At 42.4% G+C, this 22832-nt stretch overlaps 1 protein-coding gene across 2 annotated transcripts in view; it reads left to right on the top strand.

Moving 5' to 3' along the window:
• Positions 1-21676, top strand: part of CHD7 (chromodomain helicase DNA binding protein 7) — a 201078-nt gene extending 179402 nt beyond the window's left edge. Inside the window, exons 24-38 of one of the 2 annotated variants that reach the window (XM_056129786.1) lie at positions 2174-2263; positions 2738-2841; positions 4162-4291; positions 4698-4770; positions 5098-5160; positions 5811-6034; positions 6281-6489; positions 6623-7294; positions 8313-8473; positions 11242-11469; positions 11720-12163; positions 15441-15662; positions 16646-16786; positions 17000-17104; positions 19699-21676. In XM_056129786.1, the coding sequence (XP_055985761.1) occupies positions 2174-2263; positions 2738-2841; positions 4162-4291; positions 4698-4770; positions 5098-5160; positions 5811-6034; positions 6281-6489; positions 6623-7294; positions 8313-8473; positions 11242-11469; positions 11720-12163; positions 15441-15662; positions 16646-16786; positions 17000-17104; positions 19699-20616 (3784 nt within the window). In that variant the 3' untranslated portion in view covers positions 20617-21676. The remainder of the gene's footprint in view (positions 1-2173; positions 2264-2737; positions 2842-4161; positions 4292-4697; positions 4771-5097; positions 5161-5810; positions 6035-6280; positions 6490-6622; positions 7295-8312; positions 8474-11241; positions 11470-11719; positions 12164-15440; positions 15663-16645; positions 16787-16999; positions 17105-19698) is intronic. The other variant, XM_056129868.1, reaches the window with a different exon arrangement.
• The last annotated feature ends 1156 nt before the right edge of the window (positions 21677-22832 follow it).

The following is a 22832-nucleotide window of genomic DNA, read 5'->3' as shown; positions in this document are numbered from 1 at the left end:
AGGAAAATTAATGCGTTCTTTCTGGCCTTTGGGTCTAGCAGTTACATCAGCAGGTCTTTCTTCTAGGTCATTCCTTGAACTTTTTCAGACTACAAAGTGAGAAAATGCTCATCTCTGGTAATACAGCAAATGAGACTCATAGAGGGATGGGCTAGAAAATAGATGAAACTTTTCTTCTCAAAAGTGTCGAGCCTAGAGGGAAAATAGGAACTGCCTCTGATTAAAGGAGACAGGTGGATCAGGGGCATATTGGTCCTGGGCTGGGTAATCTTCCCATAAATGGATATAAGCCAGCTGAGGGGATGTGAATGATGTCCACAGAGACCTGTTCATAGTCATTGACTGACATGCAGATGTAAACCCCACAGGGTCAGAGGCTACCTCTTATCCACCTTGTTAGACTCCAGAATGTTCCACAGGGACATTGCGATTTTTGTCCTCTAGAAGGTGACATTCAAAGCTCACAAAAGTCTTCACATAGTTAAAATACCTCTCAAAGTGGAAAACTTTGTCTTCTACCAAAGGAGAGAAATCACTAGGATCTCTTCTACTAGGATCTTTTGCAATGAGTAAAGATGCTACAGTCACAGGTAAAGGGCATTTCCTTTGGAAAGTCCGCTTCTGATCATTCTGTAAAGAAGAGGCTGCACCTTCTCCGGTCAGAGGAGAAACGAAGTCCCAATGCCAGAAACCCATTCCTTATTTTTCTCTTGTTGATTCAGTGTAGCATAGCCGCTCGGAGCAGGGAGTGTAAAACTGAGGTATCCAAAATGATTGCTTATCTTGGAATGTTTCTATATTTAGATCCTTACACTTTGGTCATCTAGAACTTTCCATGTTAGCCTGGTAGAAGAGAAGGCATGCCAGGAGCACATCTTCATGTATGATCAGACATTTTTTATTTTGATGACGTTTCCCCTAGTTGTTGTTTTGATGTTTTCAAGGATCGTGCCACGTTTTGGAGAAATGGTATGAAATAGTGGTATCAGAAGGCCTAATTCTAAAGTGATTTCCTCCCAAAGTGACCCTTGGCTATGTCATTTGGCTCATCTTCCCTCTGTTTTTGTTTTTGTCTTTTATCTTTGTGGAATAGAAGCTAACTGGGGCCTCACTTCATCCAGGGATCATGTAAAGTTAAATGAACCTAGTACATGTATAATGCTCTCTAAGTGTATGATGGGTCTACCCAGCTGGGGAGACAGCACGTGGTATTGCCATTTAATGAGGAGGAGGAAGAGGAAGCAGAGTGTTTAATATCAGTCCTGAATGCACACCAGGGGCTGTCCAACAGGAGATGTTAGAGTTGAAGTAGACACAAGCCTTGGGGATTTGTCAGGTGGTCCTTACTGAAAGAATTATATTTCAAGCTACTGAGGAAACCCAAGTGAGATTGAAAATCCGGCTCCTAGAATTCCAAGGGTTTTTCCAAATGATACCTTGAAAGTAACAAAGAGTAGCAATGAATTGGACACACTTTAATCTCCTTTGTGACATTTTGTTATCTTTAAAGCTATAACATATACTTCCAGGAAATAAAAACCAGAAAGAATAAAAAAATATTTACAAGTCCTGAAGGGAGCTGAGAAAGGCCTCACCTCCGACTCCCTCCCCACCCCCATCACCGGCTTTTTTTCTCAGAAGCGAAGTTGTATAATCTGAAAAACCTGACATTCCATATTGAGGGTTTATTGTAAGGTAGTAAAACCAGATTTTATATCTCGTTTATTCCTACAACTTCTGATGTGCTTCCAAAAATGGTATTAAGGCAGCAGCTGAGGAAATTTTATGAGATAATGAAGCAGAACAGTTACTGAAAGCCATCTGCTCAGTTGTTTACAAACTTGCTTCAATACTTCAGAGGCAATGGTAGGGTACGTGTCTAAACTTCACAAGCTGTACTAGGTAGAACTAAATGAAGTGCGCCTGGGCTGGGCTGAGATGGGTCCCTCTCTGTGCAGTGTGAGCGGTTGCCAGGCAGGCCTGTTGGAAGCCAGCAGAAAGCACCACACAGAGGTGATTATGTGCCACCATCTGTCACGCTTCAAGCCTACCATACAGCATGGCTAATCAGCCTTGGCAGGATGATGGATGAACAGCAGCAGCTGCCAAAAGCCACTGTTGGCAAACAGTCCTGAAGTTAAGAACTTTTTCCCCCCTCTGTCTTCCTCTCCAGGGTCCTGCTGCGTGTCCGCATGCTGTACTACCTAAGACAAGAAGTTATAGGAGACCAGGCAGATAAGATCTTAGAGGGTGCTGACTCAAGGTTAGTGCGAGCGCACATTTGTTCCGTACCGCCCTGTGATAATCCTGGGAGTGAGAAAACATCCTGGATTGTGTTTCACAACCTTCCTAAACCATTAGTAACAGCTCTCCCTTTTTGCACGTCGAACACAATCGTCTGTCCTATATGAGCTCAGGGATGTGATAGGAATTGGGAAAAGCCTATCTGTGTGTATGTGTCCACATATTTGAAAGTGTGAGCTAAGTTACAGGTGTTTGAGGTGACCTTTACATGGGACACGAGGTGAAAAAGTTCATTTCTGGTCATGGTGGAAAGCAACTGACTTACATCCTTTCTTTTTTTGCACCGTTGCTTGCTCCTCCCCGGGGTAGGTGCTTATTGTGGGCGGGGAGGTTGGGGGGATGGCACAGGAGCATGTGTCATGCTCCTTGCATGCAATCTTTCTGGGATTATTAACGCTCATCCTATATGTGACATGTGTGGTTGTCTTTATAGTGAAGCGGATGTTTGGATTCCGGAACCTTTCCATGCTGAAGTCCCTACAGATTGGTGGGACAAGGAAGCAGATAAATCCCTCCTCATTGGAGTGTTCAAACATGGTAAGTGACGTTGCTTTCTTGTCCGCATCTTGACCGTGTGGCTTCGTCTTTATTTAGAGCTCTTTGTAGTCTCTTTCCCAGTCATCACATTAATGAGGATAGTTCCAAAGGACTCTTGGTGCCTACCATTTTCCTGTACCAAAAATCTAATACGAACTGTAAATATCAGATGCTGTTTTTGAATGTTTGTTGAGTATTTGAGAAGAAAACATTTCTTTCTTGGCTGTAAATAAAACCAAAACCATATTTGTTTTAATAATAGCCAAGTTGTCCTATAGCTCTCCCTAAACTTTGCTTCCAGCACGGCTCCCCTTGCTAGCTCTGCCAGCCCGTGTCAAAGTGGACGGTGGGCCTAACCTCTGCTATTAATCTGTACAAGTGCCTCCTGGGCTTTGTTCCAAGCAATATTTCACAAATGTCAGTGCTGAGAACTCGAGGCTCCCCTGAGTGGGATGCAGCCTTGTTAACTTTGAAAGGCTGGGGATGCAGAACTGGCATGATATATACAGTGAGCGGTTCCTGATTATAATCCCAATTCTCTGGAGGTCGCAGAGGTATTCTCAGCAGCCCAGCCTGACTAAAGGGGAGAATGATGGCTTATAAAACCTTTCATGATTACAGTTTGGCTTGCGGCTCTACAGCAGTTAAGCGCGGTGTGTTGTCGTACACATCCTAATTGAATTGTGCTGTTCTGCCTATGTACTGCAGCCACGTTTTGTGAGCTCAGCCTAAAAAATCATTTTCCCGCAGTGCACTGTTGGGATCTGCCATTTTCCATCTAGTCAACTTGGGCAGTCAAAAAACAAATTGCAGTTTGAAAACCATAGAGGGAACAGTGTCATCTTACTGACATGCATCACCCTAAACCTAATAAGACAGGTTCGCTGGCCTTGCGTCGATGGATTTTTCAGTCAGTGGTGCGAATTCCGGCAGGAAGGACTGAGGGTGGTCGCAGAGGATGGGGTGGGCTCAGCATAGCTCTGTGGAGGTTATAAAGGAACATTGCAAAGGGTTTTAAATGCCAAGCAAAATTAGATCAGAGAGGAAGTCGGCTCAAACATCTTTCCAGGCAACTTGTAATCATCCTGAGTTCTGTCCGTATTTGTGGTCATTCTCTAACATCCCTGAAGTACAGCCTGACTCCCAGAGTTGCCCTGGCATGAGCATTCTGAGTTAACTTAAATTCACCATGGGTGGAAAATCTCAGTTGTGGCAGTGCTGTGGATTTGGTCAGTGACGGCCCTCTCATATTGTTTGTGTGTGTCTGTGTGTGTGTCTGTGTGTGTCTGTCTTGTCTTCGGGCTACTGGGGATGGCACAGGCTATGAGAAGTACAATTCCATGCGAGCTGACCCTGCATTGTGCTTCCTGGAACGCGTTGGTATGCCTGATGCCAAGGCCATAGCTGCCGAGCAAAGAGGAACAGACATGCTAGCAGATGGCGGTGACGGGTAAGGACATTTTAAAATTTTAATAAACTTTGTTTCAGTATCAAATCTATCGGCAGGGTCTGACTCTTATAGTGTGCTCTTAATGGCGGTATATCTGATTTGAATATAAGGGATGTTGGCTAGTATATAGTCTTCTTCATAATAGACTATTTCAACACCACATATTATACAGATAATCTAAAATCTGTTTTTTCCCAGTGATGGAAGCCCCACTCCTTCCCCACCCCTCCCCCTCCCCATCACTGTTTATTCTCAATAGTGATAGAGTAACTTTTAATATCAAGTCCAGAATTAAAAGTACTTGTGTCTGATAGTTCCTCTTTCCCAGTAACTAAAAGATTGTTAGTTTCTCCTTCAGTCGTTTACTTATCAATATGACTTAAACACTTTTTTTAATTGAATATAGGGGAGAATTTGATAGAGAAGATGAAGATCCAGAGTATAAACCTACCAGAACTCCATTCAAGGATGAAATAGATGTAAGAATTTGAGTACATTCACTTTTGTCGCTCCATTAAGAGATTATATGCCCAAATAAGTTTTCTTGAGCTTTATAAATAGTGGTCTATAAACAATGGTCTTTTCCTTAACTTTTTGGATTTTTTTGTTTTCTTGGGGCTGGGCACACCTGGGCGCACTCAGGGAGCTGTGTGGGGGATGGGACCAGAAATGAACCTGGCGCTGCTGCTTGTACATGCCAGCCCCCGGAGCCATGTCCTGGGTCCCAGCAATGGCCTTTTTTTGTAAGAGAGAGAGAAAAATGAGCCCCGCGTTAAAATAGTTCTGTTTCTTGTTTTGCTTTCAAGGAATTTGCAAATTCTCCTCCTGAAGATAAGGAAGAATCCATGGAATTACGCACCACAGGCAAGGCTCCATAAAAGCTCATGCTACAGGACAAATGTGTTTTGTGCAGGCATCATTGTGTCACAGAGGCTTTTGCGTCTTTATGACAGTGGAACCTGCAAGTGCTGTTTCTGCTGCTTCCCTCATTTCCGAGGAATCGTGTTAATTCTTGTTGGTTTTTATTATATTTAATGTAATAAATTAACTAGTTTTGCACTAACATGATTAATAGACTTATGCCTTAAAATAGAGAGAGCACTTCAGCATCTTTAGAAATATATTGGGAATATGTTTTAGTCTCTGGTATTTTCTTAGTGTATGAAATATTGTCAGATGAAACAAAATTCTGACTTTGACAAAATAACTAGTCAGCAATGTCCTATATTTTTTGTTTATTCCAAGTATGTCCTTATTAAAGTAGTTAATGGTGAAAAGTATGTTTCTTTAGTAAGATTAATAAATGTTTCCCCTGAGGAGTTTTTTTTAAAGGAATAATTTCTGCGTTCCATACTGCCACTGTTCTTTATTTATATTTTTTAAATGAGGGCACTATGGTGCCCTCTCCCACACTGTCATTTAAATGTTAATGAGTCATCTTGTTTTGATGGAAAATCCTGTGTATTGCAAGATTACCACTACACATTTCAAAAATATTTTTTCCACTTCCCCAGGCAAGCACAGTGAGAGTAATGCTGAGTTAGGCCAACTTTACTGGCCTAACACTTCAACCCTGACCACCCGTCTGCGCCGGCTCATTACTGCCTATCAGCGCAGCTATAAAAGGCAACAAATGAGGCAAGAGGCCCTAATGAAGACTGACCGGCGGAGACGGCGGCCTCGGGAGGAAGTGAGAGCACTAGAAGCGGAAAGGGAAGCTATCATATCTGAGAAACGGCAGAAGTGAGTTTCTTCAGAGTTTTACCCAATTCCTGATGCATTCCTCTCTGCTCTTTTAGGCCCACAAGAGACAGAAATCAACCAAGACAAGAGCATCAAAGAAAGCCTCATTTCATCAAAAGTGTCTCCCCACACCCAACAGAAGTACCAAGAACTAAGTTTAGGGGGAAAGAGGGAACTAAAATGAACCTTAACACTTTTTCCTCAAAGTTAAAATTTAGGCTGACGCCTTTTTTTCCCCCATCGCAGGTGGACAAGGAGAGAAGAGGCTGATTTTTACCGTGTGGTGTCCACTTTTGGAGTTATCTTTGATCCGCTTAAGCAGCAGTTTGACTGGAACCAATTTCGAGCCTTTGCCAGACTTGACAAAAAGTCTGATGAGAGTTTGGAGAAATACTTCAGTTGTTTTGTGGCCATGTGTCGGCGAGTATGCCGGATGCCCACGAAGCCAGATGATGGTAGGTTTTCGTAGTAACTAAAGTCTTATGCTGACAATTCTATGAAGGGGGTGGAGGGGGACCAGCCCAGGGTGGACAAGGCAAAGCATGGTTGAGTTTTTCCTGTGTCAACACGGTCATTTTCTTATTACAGAACCCCCTGACCTCTCTTCCGCGATTGAGCCAATCACAGAAGAGCGTGCCTCTAGAACTCTATACCGCATTGAGCTGTTGCGGAAAATACGAGAGCAGGTTCTTCACCACCCTCAGCTGGGAGAGAGGTTGAAGCTCTGCCAGCCAAGTTTGGATTTGCCTGAGTGGTGGGAATGTGGGCGGCATGACCGAGACTTGCTGGTGGGTGCTGCGAAACACGGAGTGAGCCGGACAGACTACCACATCCTCAATGACCCCGAGTTATCCTTCCTAGACGCGCACAAAAGCTTCGCTCAGAACAGAGGGGCAGGCAACATTTCTTCCTTGAACCCACTGGCCATTGGTTTTGGCCAGGCTCCTGCGGTTATCTCCTCCACTCATGTCCAGGACGAAAGGGTGGCAGGACAAGCTGAGGGCAAAGTGGAGGAGTCTGAAAACGCCGTCACCCCAGAAAAGCCGGAGGTGAAGGAAGAGGAAGAAGAAGCCGAGGGCAGGGGAAAAGACAGTAAGCACGAATGTGAAGCCGAGGCCAGCTCCATAAAAAATGGACTGAAAGGTGTGGAGGTCAGCACAGATTCAGGGCCCAAGTCTATTTCAGAAAAAGGTTCTGAAGAGGACGAAGAAGAAAAGCTGGAGGATGACGATAAGTCAGAAGAATCTTCCCAGCCTGAAGGTAATGATGTCACTCCGTTATCTCTCCTCTCCTCCTCCTTCCTCTCCCTCCCTCTCCCCACCCTTTTCCCCCCTTCTTTCCCCCTCCACATCCCCCCCTTCCATCTCCCTTTCCTCTCTTGGTCTTTCTCCTCTCCCCACCGCGCATGCACACATACACACACATACACACACACACACACTTTGCACACTTTGGCCTTGTGATATGAGATGTTCTATGTCAAACCCTTGTTGATTTTTCAAATGGGTAATTAGTGTATATTTATTTCTGTGAAGCGGAATAATTTCAGGCTGTGCTTAGATGTATGCTTTGCTCTGATACGACGTGGAATCATGATAGTTCAACCAACTTAAATTCTGAAGAATTTTATGGACAAATAACAGCTATAATCTCTGAATTAAGGCCTCCCAAGTGACTTTAATAAGGACAATTGTGAGGGAGAAATACCATTTATGTGAATATTGGCAATTATTTTGAAATGAATGATGCTTAATATTTTAGTTTCAATCCAGAGAAGTATAGAGTAGGAGTAGAATCTAAAAATACCTAGTTTTCTTTCCGAGTCACAGGTTGCTGCACCCCGCACAAAACAAATGTTATACCCTTCTGCTGGAGCTAGAACTTTGGACTTTAGCCAGCTCTGTGTGTGTGTGTGTGTGTGTGTGTGTGTGTGTGTGTGTGTGTGTGTTGGAGGTAGGACTACAATCTTTTGGGCCAGAGATTAGGGATTGTATTTCTCTGGGTTTAATTGAACAATGCGAGGACTCATGATGGGACCTCCTTAAGCTTCTGCTTGTTCATCTATAAAATGGGAATAACATGATCTCCATGAAAGAGTCGTTGCACGTTTGCTTTACGCAGTGCAGTTTGTAAAGTGCCTACCGCCGTTCTAGGCTTGCAGTAGGCATCCAGTAAAATGGAGCTGATTGTTATTCACATTTTATAATCTTTGTCCTTTCTGAACTTCTTTCTTAGTGATATTCTGGTTGTGAGTAATGCACATTAACTCATTTCTCAGCAGGAGCTGTCTCTAGAGGGAAGAATTTTGATGAAGAAAGCAATGCTTCTATGAGCACTGCTAGGGATGAAACCCGAGATGGATTCTACATGGAGGATGGAGATCCTTCAGTAGCTCAGCTTCTTCATGAAAGAACATTTGCCTTCTCATTTTGGCCCAAGGTGGGCAAGTCTTTTTTTGTTATTTTGTTTTATTGATCCGAGTAGTCTGGGATAGAGAAAAATCATTCTACCTTGATTTTTCAAAAATACTTTTTCAAGAGATTCAGAAAGGTTGACCTGAAGAAAAATTAATAAAAAATAGAACTATTAGGGGCCGAAGAGATAGTACAATGAACAGGGCACTTGCCTTGCACATGGACAACCCAAGTTTGATCCCTAGCACCCCGTATGGTCTCCCGAACCCTACCAGGAGTGGTCCTGGAACACAGCTGGGAGTAAGCCCTGAGCACGGCTGGGGATACCCCGCCCCACCCACCTCCCCCCAACCCCCATCCAGAAAAGGAAAAAAAGAACTCTTAGCTGGATCTTTGAATTTTTTTTCCTTTGATTTATTTTTTTAAGGTAGAAAGTTTTGGATACATGATCATTGTTCAATAACATGTTCAAATACCTTATTTTTTTTATTTTTATTTTTATTAGTGAAACACCATGAGGTACAGTTGCAGATTTACAAATTTTTTTGCTTGGGTTTCAGTTATACAATGATTGAATATCCATCCCTTAAATTTTTTTTTAATCTTTGAGTCCTTAAACTCTTTTAGTAATCATGTATCCCAGTGACGTCTATACTTTATTATCTTAACAAACTTCCCTTTTGCAAATTAACACGTGTAGACCTAGATCTGTAAATATCAACATATATAGGTATATATTTGTGATTTTTTAAAAAAATAGCATGAAACTTGTGATCTTAAACAGTTTTAAGTGTGTAGTTTACATTTTTGTAAAACAGATCTGTAGAACTTTTTTAAATCTTGTTTAAACTCCTTGCCCAGGGGCTGGAGCGATAGCACAGCGGATAGGGCATTTGCCTTGCACGCAGCCAACCCAGGTTCGATTCCCAGCATTCCATATGGTCCCCTGAGCACCGCCAGGAGTAATTCCTGAGTGCAGAGCCAGGAGTAACCCCTGTGCATTGCCGGATGTGACCCAAAAAGCAAAAATAAATAAAAAATAAACTCTTTGCCCATTAAATAATACCTTTTACCCCAGCCCCTAAGAAAGCATCAGTTTACATATTACTATTTATATAAATTATTTTAGATTCATCATATATGTAGAATTATGCAATATTTGTCATTTTGTGACGGCATTCATCATTTTATTGGCTAATTTTACTTGGCATAATTCCTTTCATCCTTGGAATATATACAGACCTTTTTCTTGGGGCCACAGAGATAACTCAGACTAGCTCACAGAGTTACCTCCAAAGCCCAGGTGTGGTTCCTGGTACCACATGGTGCCCTGAGCACTGCCAGGAGCAACCCCTGAGCCTCAAACCAGGAATAGCCCCCCAAATACCACTATGATAATGTACTCCAATTCCTTTTTTGTTTTTATAACCCCCCTGATATTGTTAAATATTCCTTCTTTTTAAGGCTACGTAATGTTTCATTGTATATATATGCCCTGATTTCCTTATTCATTTATCTGTCAATGGGACCTTAGGATCCTTTTCACCTCTTGCACTCCGATGTATTGTGGTGCTGATATGAGTATACAGATGCCTCTTTAAGTGTGTGCTTTCCATTCCAGAAGTGGAATTACTGGGTTGTGTGGATCTATTTTAAATTTTTCTAGGATTCTCCATACTGCTTTTCATAAACATATACCATTTCCTACCAGTAGCACACAGGAAGTTTATGTCTTTTAGAACTTAAAATTTTTTAATCAGATGTAAATCAGATTGAAGATACCTTCCTATTTGGAAATCTAGTCTTATCTTGGGAGACAGGGTATGCTTCCCTGTTTGATCCAATATATTATGAGACAATTCCAAATGTAGTTATCTATAACCAAAAACAAAGTGGAAATTAATTTTTCAGAGTAAGGAAATGATCATTCTAATCCTTGTAGCAGGGCTGTCTGGTTTTAAAACAGACAAAACAAAAATGACTTCCGTTAACTCATCCCCAGGCTGATCTTTCATAGTGTTAGTTATCTAAAAAAACTCATAACATTTTTGAACTAGAGTGTCCTACCAAAGATTTTCTTTCTTTCTATATCCTCTTAGCATCCCCATTATGCTAATCTTATTGAGAATAGAAGGGAGTTTCCCAGATCAGTCAAAAGGTCTATAGTAGGAGGCACTTTTAATCTATGGAAACTGGGTCTAAGAGCTGTAATTAGAAAATTTTAATGTACACGCTTCAATGAGATTTGAAGTGATAATAGGTACGGAATGCAAATTGACATTCATTAGGTGTTCTTAGGTTGGTGCCCATTTTGTAATGCTGAACTTTATTAATAGTGACGCTAATGATGTCCCACTTCCCAGGACAGGCTGATCTTGCCTTAGCTCGAAGCACCAGAGCGTCGAGAAGTTACATGTTCGTTCTATTATCTGTTGGCGGTCACCAACACTTTTTTTTTTTTAGCTTACATGAAAGTCATTTTTAAAATCTGGGGACATTTTGGAATTAAGCAATATTTGAGATGTTATGTAATGTTTTCTCATTTATGTGGTTTTGTCTTTGTAATTCAAAAATATTCTCTTCTCTGTTGGTGCCACCATTGGTGCCACCAAAGTAATGCATTTTAGGTTGTCTGCTTCTTTTTTGTTTTTCTATCTCCCCCACCCCCCACATACACCCACTAATTGACTCTTAAGTCTTTTATGCTCTTGAACATCTCAATGAACATATTTATCTAGCCGTTTTCACCAGGTCTTTGTTACAAATTTCATGTGACTTTTCTTCTCCCTCCAGGATCGAGTAATGATAAACCGATTAGACAACATCTGTGAAGCAGTGTTGAAAGGCAAATGGCCAGTAAATAGGCGCCAGATGTTTGATTTCCAGGGCCTCATCCCTGGTTACACACCACCCACCTTGGACAGTCCCCTGCATAAGAGGAGCTTTGCCGAGCTCTCCATGGTCGGCCAGGCCAGCATTAGTGGGAGCGAGGACCTCACGGCTTCTCCTCAGTTGTCAAAGGTAAGCTGGGGCCCTTTGTTCTTGCAGCTTAAATTAAAGGTCAGCCCTCCGATTCTTGATTCTTAGCTCGGTTGGGAAGGTTTTGCATATCTGGTCCCGTCTTAGAAATAAGACGGCTGCTGCTTCCTCATCCCTGCGCAGCCGTCATGCGCGTTCCGTGTCTTGCGCTCTTTGTTGTTGATTTCCGAGAGCCAGCCCAGATAGCGTGGTCTAGTGTTGGCTTATTATCCTCTGGGAATATTTTCCACAGGAAGATGCGCTCAACCTCTCTGTCCCTCGCCAACGGAGGAGGAGGAGGAGAAAAATCGAAATTGAGGCCGAAAGAGCTGCCAAGCGGCGAAACCTCATGGAGATGGTTGCTCAGTTGCGGGAGTCTCAGGTGGTCTCGGAGAACGGACAAGAGAAAGTTGTAGATTTATCAAAGGCCTCGAGAGAGGCAACAAGCTCTACCTCAAATTTTTCATCTCTCACTTCAAAGTTTATCTTGCCTAATGTCTCGACACCCGTGTCTGATGCCTTTAAGACTCAAATGGAACTGCTCCAGGCAGGTCTGTCACGCACACCCACAAGGCATCTACTTAACGGCTCCCTCATAGATGGAGAGCCGCCCCTGAAGAGGAGGCGGGGAAGGAGGAAAAACGTGGAAGGCCTTGATCTGCTTTTCATGAGCCACAAACGAACGTCATTGAGCGCAGTAAGTTCAGGCGCTCACCTCCATTGTGTGTGCCGCACTGCCAGGCAGGGTCCCTGCACCGCTGCCAACACTGGTGTCTGCTCCTCCCGCTGACGTGATATTCATAAAACTGGTTTCTTCCACTAAGGAAATAGAATAACGAGGAACAGAGTCACGGTTCAGAGCTGGAAAATTGTGTTGAGTCCTGATACAGATCACTCGGCCTGAACCAAATGTAGCTTGAGGATTTATTCTTCCAGTGCTTCTGATATATTGATTACTCTCAGAAGACTAGTCCAAAACAAAAATACATTCTTCTGAGCCTATAACTGTCATCTCTGAATTCCTAGGGTGGAAAAGGCTTCTGCTCTTAAGAATATTGGTGTTTCAGGCCTGACTTTTTTTATTTTTTTAGATTAGTATAAATGTTTCATTTAAGACTTAAGATTTGTGTTTGTGTAAAGTGACTGCCAATTCTTTGGCCTCTATAACTAGGCATTTTAAGGTGAACTCAGCTGAATAAAGATTTTTGCTAGTTTAGGTTGGAATGAAGTGAATGCACCAATCGAATTGGCCTTTTTCAATTTGAAGGAAATGGATGTAATCACAATAATTGTCTTTCCTAATCTGCTTCAACCACACCCTCCAAAAAATGTGCCACCTAACTAATACCAGGGGTGTTACCCCAAAGAACCCAATTTCAGTCTTCTCTTTTAAAGTGCTAGAGAGCCTAAGCCTATGAGTTTGGAGCCCAAATCGGCAGAACCCGCTGGAGCTTGGGAAGCTGTCGTGGGCCTAGCTGAACCTTGAAGGGGTCCTTCCCCCCGGGCAGGCCCATGGGTAAGGAAACACTGAAAATGAAGCCCAAGGGACACTATTGTTTCTCAGTTATGTTTTTCCTTACTCTGTCCCTGTTTGCCCATTTTTAGACTTATCTGGACCTGGAGAAAGTTCAATACCGTAAAAGGGCAGGGAAAAAAAGTATAGTTGAGTTACCCTGGAAATGACAAAATATCTTGGAAAATGTTTTGCCTCTCGTGGGGTCTCTTTAAAACAGAAGCATCAAAGTGGTTTAAAATTACTTTCAAAAATTCACTCCCAAGGTACCAGTTGTAGCAGTGGTTATTTTTGTTGAATATATAATTTTTACAGTCTTACAAAAGTGCACCTGGTAATGGATCAGCAGTGACTGGCGGTTCCATAAAGGACAGGGCCATTTCTCCGTGTTTATTCTACCAAATTATATCCGATGATCAGTCGCCCTGCTTAAAACCACCCTAACACTTTGATAGATTTTGTTCACTAAAAATTCTGTCTCCCATAAACAGCAACAAGTCGGGAAATTTTGGCAGCTCAAGCCTCTTTTTATTACTGTTGTGTTTAACATTTGAATCGTGGCTCCTATTTGTCTGTAGATCACTGCCAGGAATCAATAGTCACTATAACCTAGGTACAGTTTTCCTGTTACAGGTATATGTTATATCAAACTTAAGGCTGGCTCTATTTATCTTACATATTTTTAGCTATTAACACACTTAAGAATGTATTGATTATTTTTTTAAAGTCACATTTAGCAACTCGGCCTTTTTAACAGCTATTAGAAAATGTAATTTTAAGTGTTTTGTTTTACTGTTGAATATTAGCATTTGGGGATTCTTCATTGGTATTATAGAGGATTAAATACATGTGCATAAGCTATAGGAAATGAATCTATAAACTGAGTCGGAAAGAGATTAAGATTGGCAGTATTACATGGAACAAGACAAATCATGAAATCTTGTATTATGTTAGTACACAGACTGGAGACCATTTTGTGCTGCTTTGGAAAATGAGGGTACAGGCATCATGCAATCAACAAGACTGTGGAAACCAGCCTTGCCCTCGTGCTAGGCACCGGGTTATGAAGAATAAAGGAGGCTTGCACTAGAAAACTCAGTATTGCAGATGGGGTGAGACAGATAAATAATGGTGTATCTTGGTTTCGAAGCAAGCCCAAAAGAGGAATGGTAAGGGGCGGGGGGGCGGGGGGGGGGGGAGAAGAATGGTTGGGGAAAGAGATGGCAGTATTTATAAGTTTTGAAGATTATGTCAGAGTTAGTCGCTTGAAAAGATAGGACAGTGAGAGCCTGTCACGTTTGGTTCCTGGCCAGGAAATTTGATGGGAGAGTGTACGGGGTTCAGCAGAGATGAGCTTGTAGACCAGGTAGGATGTCATTTGTGGAGGGCCTTGTGTGCCATACTCAGGATTTGGATTTTTGCCTGAAAGTGATGAGAACTAAATTATTAAAATGCATAGCTTAAGTAGAAAAATGATGTAACAAAATTCTTTAGCTAGGAAATGTATGCTTTAACAAATTGACTCCAGTTTTACAACTTCAGTTTCTGTAGCGCTATGAAGGTTGAATTAAAGAAGAGAATCAGAATGGAAGAAAGTAGAATCATGGTGGGAAGTAATGGAGACTTGGCCCATCCTCAGAGCCATAGGAATGGACAAATGGGCGACGTTTTCTGGGGGTTGAAATTACAATCTCAGTACTAGTGACTTAATAGTTAAGAGTTGATTTCTTGTCAGTGCTGCCACAAATACCTCACAACACAGAATATTACACTGCCAATTAATGCTTACTGTGCCTTGAGTACCAAAAGCTATTAACATTTGGAACATTTCTTTTGTTCCAGTGGGCTTAGGGCTATACCTGGTACGTAGCGCTTGGAGGGGTGTGGGGATGGGGGTACCATGCAGTGCCAATGATGGAAGCGAGAGCCTCACACCTGCAAAGGATAAGTGCTCTGCCATTTGAGCCACATTCCTGCCCCTGAAACATTCTTTTAAATTGTAATTTTCTTTAATGGCATCATCCAGCGATCCCTCAGAGAAACTGAGACATGTTACCTGTTGTGCATGTCAAGCTCAAACTTTACTGCCCATGTTGTTTTCCTAGAGGTGTGTTTAAGAACCAGAGAAATGGTATGTTGATATAATTCTGCAGTCTGAGAATGATTAATAGCTGCCCCCAGACTCACACTGCTTCAAGTAACATATCCCCCTTTTTGATCGAAGATCCATCGTGTCTGGACAACATTTCCCTGTACTAAGACACTGTTTAATCAGTCAGAATATCTCTTATGGACCAGGGACATGGCTCAGAGGGTTGAGGCTCAACCTGAGTCCCTGGCATCACATGGTCCCATCAGTACTACCAGGTGTGGCCCAAACTCCCCAGTCTGTGACACCCGCACCCCAATAGAATATTTATTTTTCCTTGTGAGAATTCAGACCATTGTCAACTCTCTGCAGGAGGATGCTGAGGTGACCAAAGCTTTTGAAGAAGAGATAGAGACCCCACCAACAAGAAACATTCCTTCTCCTGGACAGCTGGATCCAGATACGCGGGTCCCTGTTATAAATCTTGAAGATGGGACTAGGCTGGTGGGGGAAGACGCTCCTAAAAATAAGGATTTAGTTGAATGGCTGAAGTTGCATCCTACTTATACTGTCGATATGCCAAGTTATGTACCAGTAAGTACAACTGAGTTTAAGGCCAGGAGGAATTGTCCTAAGACAGTCTGTTTCCTTCTCAGACACAACTCAGAAGTCCCTGCTCCCTCTGTCTTTTCCTTGGACTGTCTATTTTCAAATATTTTCCAGTTTTTAATCATTGCTTATTCTACATCAGAGGAACTCATTTCCAGTCTGTCCCGCATGAAGGGCATACCTTGGAGTTTATTTGATGGCACCTATTATGCATTTCCTTACTTTTTTTCTCACCAAATACCCATGATTTCTTCAGTTACTCTTTATATGGCATGGTTTCCAGGTAGTTATATTATTGGAATAACACTCATGAATGCACTTCAATTAGTTTCTGGCCCAGCTCTGACCAGCACAGAATATTGTGAAGCTGCTACTTGCAGAGATTTGATCAGCTAATGCAGTCTAAAACTGTAGCAGTTTCTTTTTGAAACAGCTAGCGCTTAAAGCCTTACATGAGACATTCAAAAATATCTCCAGAGTATTTGTCAAGCAAGCCACTTAACACTGCAAATCTTTTCCAGCTCTAATGTGAATGATTTGGCAACAGTGGGAATGTTGGATTTATTTTATTTTTTTTGGTTCCATTGAGTTCAACCTGAGATAAGGAGCTGAATGGCCCTTCTGTGAAATCCTTTTCTCTCTCTGTTGTTTTTCCTGATATCCCATTCAAATCACAGGCTAGAAATAGCAGAGATACTAGAGAAAGTTAAAGATGCCACTATCTGGTTTTTAAAAAAGCAAAAACTCTGGACAGGTTTATGGATAAACAAAAAGAAAAGCAATTTTTTGGCTTCACATGTTCATTTAGTTTCTTAATGAGAAGAGTCAAAGAAAAATACGAAAGCATGTTTATAATCATTAAAAATTTCTTTTAATGTTCATATTTCTACTAAAAGGTGTATTGTTTTCATTTTTATTAGAATAGTTTTTAAATACCAATCTACCAAATACCTTTTTTTTTTTTGCAGAAGAATGCAGATGTGCTATTTTCCTCATTTCAGAAACCGAAACAGAAACGACATCGATGTAGAAATCCTAATAAATTGGACATAAACACTCTGACAGGAGAGGAAAGGGTGCCTGTGGTCAATAAGCGAAACGGGAAGAAGGTAATTGTCGAGAGAGGGAATTGATCTCTATATGGTTTCTTAGTCTAAAAAGAAGTGCTTTATCCTGGCGTTCTTGACCAGGAAAAAAGAATCACATTTCTCCCAGAGTAACGCGTGTATGTATGTGTATATAGAGAAAGATTGGAGAGGAATGGGGTTGAGGAGAGGAAGAATTTGTGTTTTTTAAGTCATTTTCCAAATGCGTCTCCCCAGATGGGTGGGGCTATGGCACCTCCAATGAAGGATCTACCCAGATGGCTGGAAGAAAATCCTGAATTTGCGGTTGCTCCTGACTGGACTGATATAGTTAAGCAGTCTGTAAGTACAAGCTGCATTTCTGTGAAGAAAAGTAACTATGCACAACTAACCCACTTTCCTACATTTTATTTTCTCCTCACCATCAATTATTTATTTATAATATATTCTTAGCTTACTAGAATGAACATAATCTTTTCATACATGATCAACACATTATTTCTTCTATCAATACGTCATTAATCCAAAGTGGATTAATTTGTCATCTCTGATTGGAAAGATGTTGTTTAGAAATATTTATTCAATTGTGGAGATGAATTTGACTGTAGGAAGAAATGCCCCCAAATAAATCTAGTTAGCCATTCACCTGTGGAATGGAATTAATTAAAGTTGAGGGCATTAAGATTATTGACTCTGGTTGCTAATTTTGAAAAATATTTTAAAAAGACAAACAGTGGGGCTGGAGCAATAGCACAGCAGGTAGGGCAATTGCCTTGCATGCAGCCGACCTAGGTTTGATTTCCAGCATCCCATATGGTCCCCCGAGCACCGCCAGGAGTAATTCCTGAGAGCATGAACCAGGAGTAACTCCTGTGCATCACCGGGTGTAACCCAAAAAGCAAAAAAAAAAAAAAAAGACAAACAGTCCTGCCTAAAGTGTTATTTCGCAACTCAAAGGGGTAAGATGTGAAGATAGCCCCAAAGGCTTGCGCTCATGCTTTGCATGCAGGAAGCGTGGGTTTAATTCACATGTCCCCCAAGCACTGCTGGGAGTGAATGACCCCTGAGTAATGTGGGAGTAGCCACTGGGCACACTGGGATGGCCCCAAAACAGAACAAAAGTTGATGGACGCATTGTCTTGATACTTTCTGTTTGTTTAAATTACACAGTAATGGACCAGGGATGTAGCTCAGCCTTGTGTATCTGAAACACTGGGCTCATTGCCCAGTGCTGCATGAAATAAATAAACAAACAAAATGTCTGCAGTAAGAATGCTGGTGTTTTTTTTTTTTCATGTGTCCTTCTTTCAGTGTTGACACATGCAGTTTCATGAGCTGCCCCGTAACTGGATAACAGACATTTCAGTCACACCTTCAGGTTCCTGGTATTATTCCCTTCCCTTCCCCCAGACCCTCCAGTCTCTGAGCTGTTTACTCCTCGAGTTTGTCTTTGTGACCATCAAAGAGAAGCATGAAGTTTGTGACCTTTCTTTGTTCTTGCTTTCGGGCCACACATAGCCATGCTCAAGATTTGGTCACTGCTCCTGCTGCTCCAGGGATCAAACCCAGGGTTCCCACATGCAGAGCCTATGCTCCAGCCTGTTAACCCATGACCCCAATTTTTGTGGCCTTGTTGTGACAGCTTCTCTCACTCATACTAAGTTTTATTCACGTGATGATGTTAGAAGTTCCATTCCTCTTCGTTGCTGAGCAGTACTCCACAGCACCATCTACCCCTCTGCGCAAGTGTCTGTTACTCGTAGATGTAACAGACTTTGGCAGTTATAAGTAGAACTGCTGTAATCATATATAGGTTTTGATGCTAACATAGGTTTATCTTTCTCTGGGGCAGATACTGAAATATGAATTAATGTTCTAGATTTTTTTTAAACTACCTTCTGAGTGTTTTTCTTGCTAATAATAGGATATAAACAACCTGAAATTTGCCTCACTGAGTGGCTTTAAACAATTTTTTGGAATTTAGTGTAGTTCAGTGCTTGGACAGTAATACTAAAATATGTAAATTTGTTATTGTAAGATTTTTATCAGGAGCAAGGGCCATACCTGGCAGAGCATGGGGCTCTCTTGGTTTCCTACACAGTGCTCTGGGAACCCTGCAGTGCCAGGGATTGACCTGCGCCTCCCATTTACAAAGTGTGTACATGGGCCATTAAACCATCTCCCAGGCCACTGAGTGTTTGTCATAAGTTTCCATTGTTTTAATTATATTGAGGTAACAGTGTTTGTGAAACCATAAATGTTTGTCGGCATGTTTTAGAGACACAGTGCTACAGTACCACACTCTCCGCCAACGTGCCAGTGTTAATATCCACTACCTGTGGCCACTAGACCTCTCTGCCCTCCAGTCCATTCCTCTTCGCCTTTGGTAGCCTCAGTTTTGTGGTCAGGGTCTCGGGTTCATTTCTGCTACACACTGTGTCTTTACTTTGGTTCCTTTTTACACACCAGCTCTGAGTAAGGTAACTTTTTGACTTGCTTCACTTAGCATGATTCCCTGCCGTCTCATCCATGTTGGTAGCCCAAATACAAGATAGCATGTTTTTTTAATAGCTGAATAGTATTTCATTGTCTATATGTGTGTGAGCCCTTGGGTTGCTTCCAAATCTTAGCTATGACACCTCGTTTGGTTTGGCTTGGGGGCCTCTCCTGACAGTCCTCAGGGAGCAAAAGCAGTGTAGGGATTGGCCCCGGGTAGGCTGCGTGCAGGGCAAACGCATTATCCACTTACCGTCTCTTCAACCCTTCAGCCAATATCAGTCTCCCCCCACTGTGTTTTTGTGAGGTTGGAAAAAGACATGTATTTCCACCCAGAATTAACAATTTTCAGTCCGTTGCCAAGTCTGACGTGGAAATGGACTTCATCCGTCCTCCTAGGTCCTAAACAGTCTCTCCCTCTCCCTCTCCCTCTCCCTCAGGGCTTTGTTCCCGAGTCGATGTTTGACCGGCTCCTTACCGGGCCGGTGGTGCGGGGCGAAGGAGCCAGCAGGCGAGGAAGAAGGCCGAAAAGCGAGATTGCTCGGGCGGCCGCCGCCGCCGCCGTGGCCTCCACGTCAGGAATCAACCCTCTGCTGGTGAACAGCCTGTTCGCGGGGATGGACCTGACCAGCCTTCAGAACCTCCAGAACCTGCAGTCCCTCCAGCTGGCGGGCCTCATGGGCTTCCCTCCAGGACTGGCCACTGCCGCCCCAGCCGGAGGCGACGCCAAGAACCCCGCGGCCGTGCTGCCCCTGGTGCTGCCCGGCATGGCCGGCCTCCCCAGCATGTTCGGCCTGGGCGGGCTGCTGAACAACCCTCTCTCCGCTGCTACTGGGAACACCACTACTGCGGCTAGCCAAGGGGAGCCGGAAGACAGCACTTCGAAAGTCGAAGAGAAAGGAAACGAGCACGAAGACGAGAACAAAGACGCTGAGCCAAGCCCAGACGCTGCTGCTCCGGCTCCCGACTCTGCGAACGGATCTGTTGGTGCTGCTACGGCCCCGGCCGGCTTGCCCTCCAACCCGCTCACCTTCAACCCTTTCCTCCTGTCCACCATGGCTCCGGGCCTCTTCTACCCATCCATGTTTCTACCTCCGGGGCTGGGAGGATTGACACTGCCCGGGTTCCCCGCCTTAGCAGGACTGCAGAATGCCGTGGGCTCCGGCGAGGAGAAGGCCCCGGACAAGGCCGAGGGCGGCCCCTTCCAGGAAGAAGAGAACCTCGAAGGCAGCGACGCCGAGGAGAACCCCGATAAGACTGCGGAGTCCTCCAATTTAGAAGACGAAATAGCACAGGGTGAAGAGCTAGACTCACTCGATGGGGGGGAGGAAATAGAAAACAATGAAAATGATGAATAACCAGTACCAGTTCCAGTTGAAGTGTTTAAAACTTTTGACAAGTGGTAGTCCTACTGTTTACACTCACAGTTAATGTTCATACCTAGTTTTATAAGCTGTTCTGTAACATAGTGTAGCAAAAAAAAAAAAAAAGAAGTCCAAGTCATGTTATACAGGTGTGTCAAAAGGTATCTTGGTCATTAAGTATTGTGCAGTGCATTATTTATTATCCCTAGGAGAGATGAAATTTGAGAGGTGATCATGTCTTTTTAAGGAAACTTACATAATGCTCTGCTTTTCTTTTCTTTTCCTTTTGGTACCATTGGTATTATAATAAAGAGCAATTTGTAACTGAGTGGCACTAATGGAAGGAAGTGCTGCTCCAAGGAAGTATGAAGTTATATATTTAATTTTAATTTTTTTTTTTTGCTGTGAAGGTCAAGATGAAATTTACCATACATATCATACTTGCTCATTTGTTTCCCTTTTTGACTGTACGGGGGTTCCCACACTTGTGCATCCACACACATCCATACACTCTGACAATCTCCACGTTCGTGTGAACGTCTCTGTCCCGAGACGCAGCAATAATAAGGCAGCTGTTGAATGTGAAGGGTCCCTTTGGAAATTAACCTACTGGGAGGGTTCTTGCCAGACAGAACTACAGTTCCATTGTCTCGTGGTCTTGTAATGCACTGGTATAAACAAAATAAATAGATGAATAAAGAGTGAGAGAAGAAAGAATCAGGTACCTTTTTTAAATTAAAGGACTTTGTTACTTTAGCCACAAAGCTAAAACAGCATTACCTCAGCTCTAAACTAGCCTTGAAGTTTACAGACATGACTTTGTAAATGTATTGTTTTTTCTTTGTTGTGATGTCCTTTTATTTTTTCTTTGAAAAAAACTGCTATCATGTAAGATAAAATGTAAATTGCTGCCAACTGTAGTAATGATGCTTTTAATAAAAGTGACCCATGATATGCAGAGATGTAATTATAGAATGTAGTATGTAGGGAACTGGTGTTCACTCTATTTTTTTGTATTCGCAATAGATGCAAATACAGCATTCTGGCCTTTGTACAGTTTCTTGCTATATCCTCTTATACAAGATTAGCTGTTACAAATATGCTAAACTGATTGTCTTTGGACTAGACAGAAAAAAAAAAAACCTTAAATTACCTTCACATAAATTCTACTCTAGATATCTCAACAGAACCATACGCAAAAACCTCCCATTACTCCCTCAAAAGGGCATCTCAGACGGAAAATACTTAGAAATGTGTGCAGCGTCTGATAATATGGTACACTAAAGAACAAAAGGGCAAAAGAAAAATGAGGCTTTAATAGGCACAATATCTAGGTCATTTATCCTTGGTTAATGGGTAGAAAAATACAATGCCGTAGTGTCAGCAAGGAACACAAAAGCACTCTGGTGTCCTGTGGACCAGTGTTTGATGCCAGAAGTGGGGGTGGAAAACCCACGTGGGATTAAAAGGAACCCACTTAAGCAAGTGCACATGGGCACATGCGCGCCCACACACAGTCTCAAGGGCCAGTAATTTGTGCCCCCACCCCCCATTTCTGACCTTGGATATTTGGGGTAAAATATAATGCAAGACATACTGTTTTCAACCTTTTTAGGTCTCCTGACCAAACAGCTTTATTTCCGTGCATTTAAGAAGGAAGGAAGAGATGTGAACAGAGTTGTTTTATGTATGGTTGCCTCCCCTCTGCCAGTATACACACGGTCCATCCCCCGATATGGTCATGTTATAAAACCATCCAAATTTAGGTAACAAGATTCAGTTCAGTTGTATCCAAGATGAAAGCATGCTATTATGGTTCTGGAAAAGCAACAACTTGAATCTCCACCTTGGAGACCCGTGGTGGCTTTAACCATCATCATTTCTGTTATCTCTTAAAAGTTAACAAATAGTCATATGCATTGGAGGAAAGTGCCTTTAAGAGAATGTCTTCTGAGATGGAAATCTTTGAATATGGAAAATAAGACTAGAACAACACAAGTTAGAGGGAATTTAAATATTCAAATAACTGATTTTTAAGACTTAAGTCTTACGAAGCATATGAAGGTATATTTAATAATAAAAAAATCACAAAAGGGTCTTTTTCTAAAATTCTTTATAGTACTGGGAGTTTTTCTGTGATCTGTCAAGTGCCTCCGTCGCTGCTAGAAGACAATGCTAAGATGATGCAGCAAAACATCTATTGTTGCTTG

The sequence above is a fragment of the Sorex fumeus genome, unplaced genomic scaffold (genome assembly GCF_029834395.1).
Source record: "Sorex fumeus unplaced genomic scaffold, SorFum_2.1 ptg000002l, whole genome shotgun sequence".
NCBI lineage: Eukaryota > Metazoa > Chordata > Mammalia > Eulipotyphla > Soricidae > Sorex > Sorex fumeus.
Note: the sequence above shows the minus strand (reverse complement) of the source record. Positions and strands in the feature narration are given on the sequence as shown.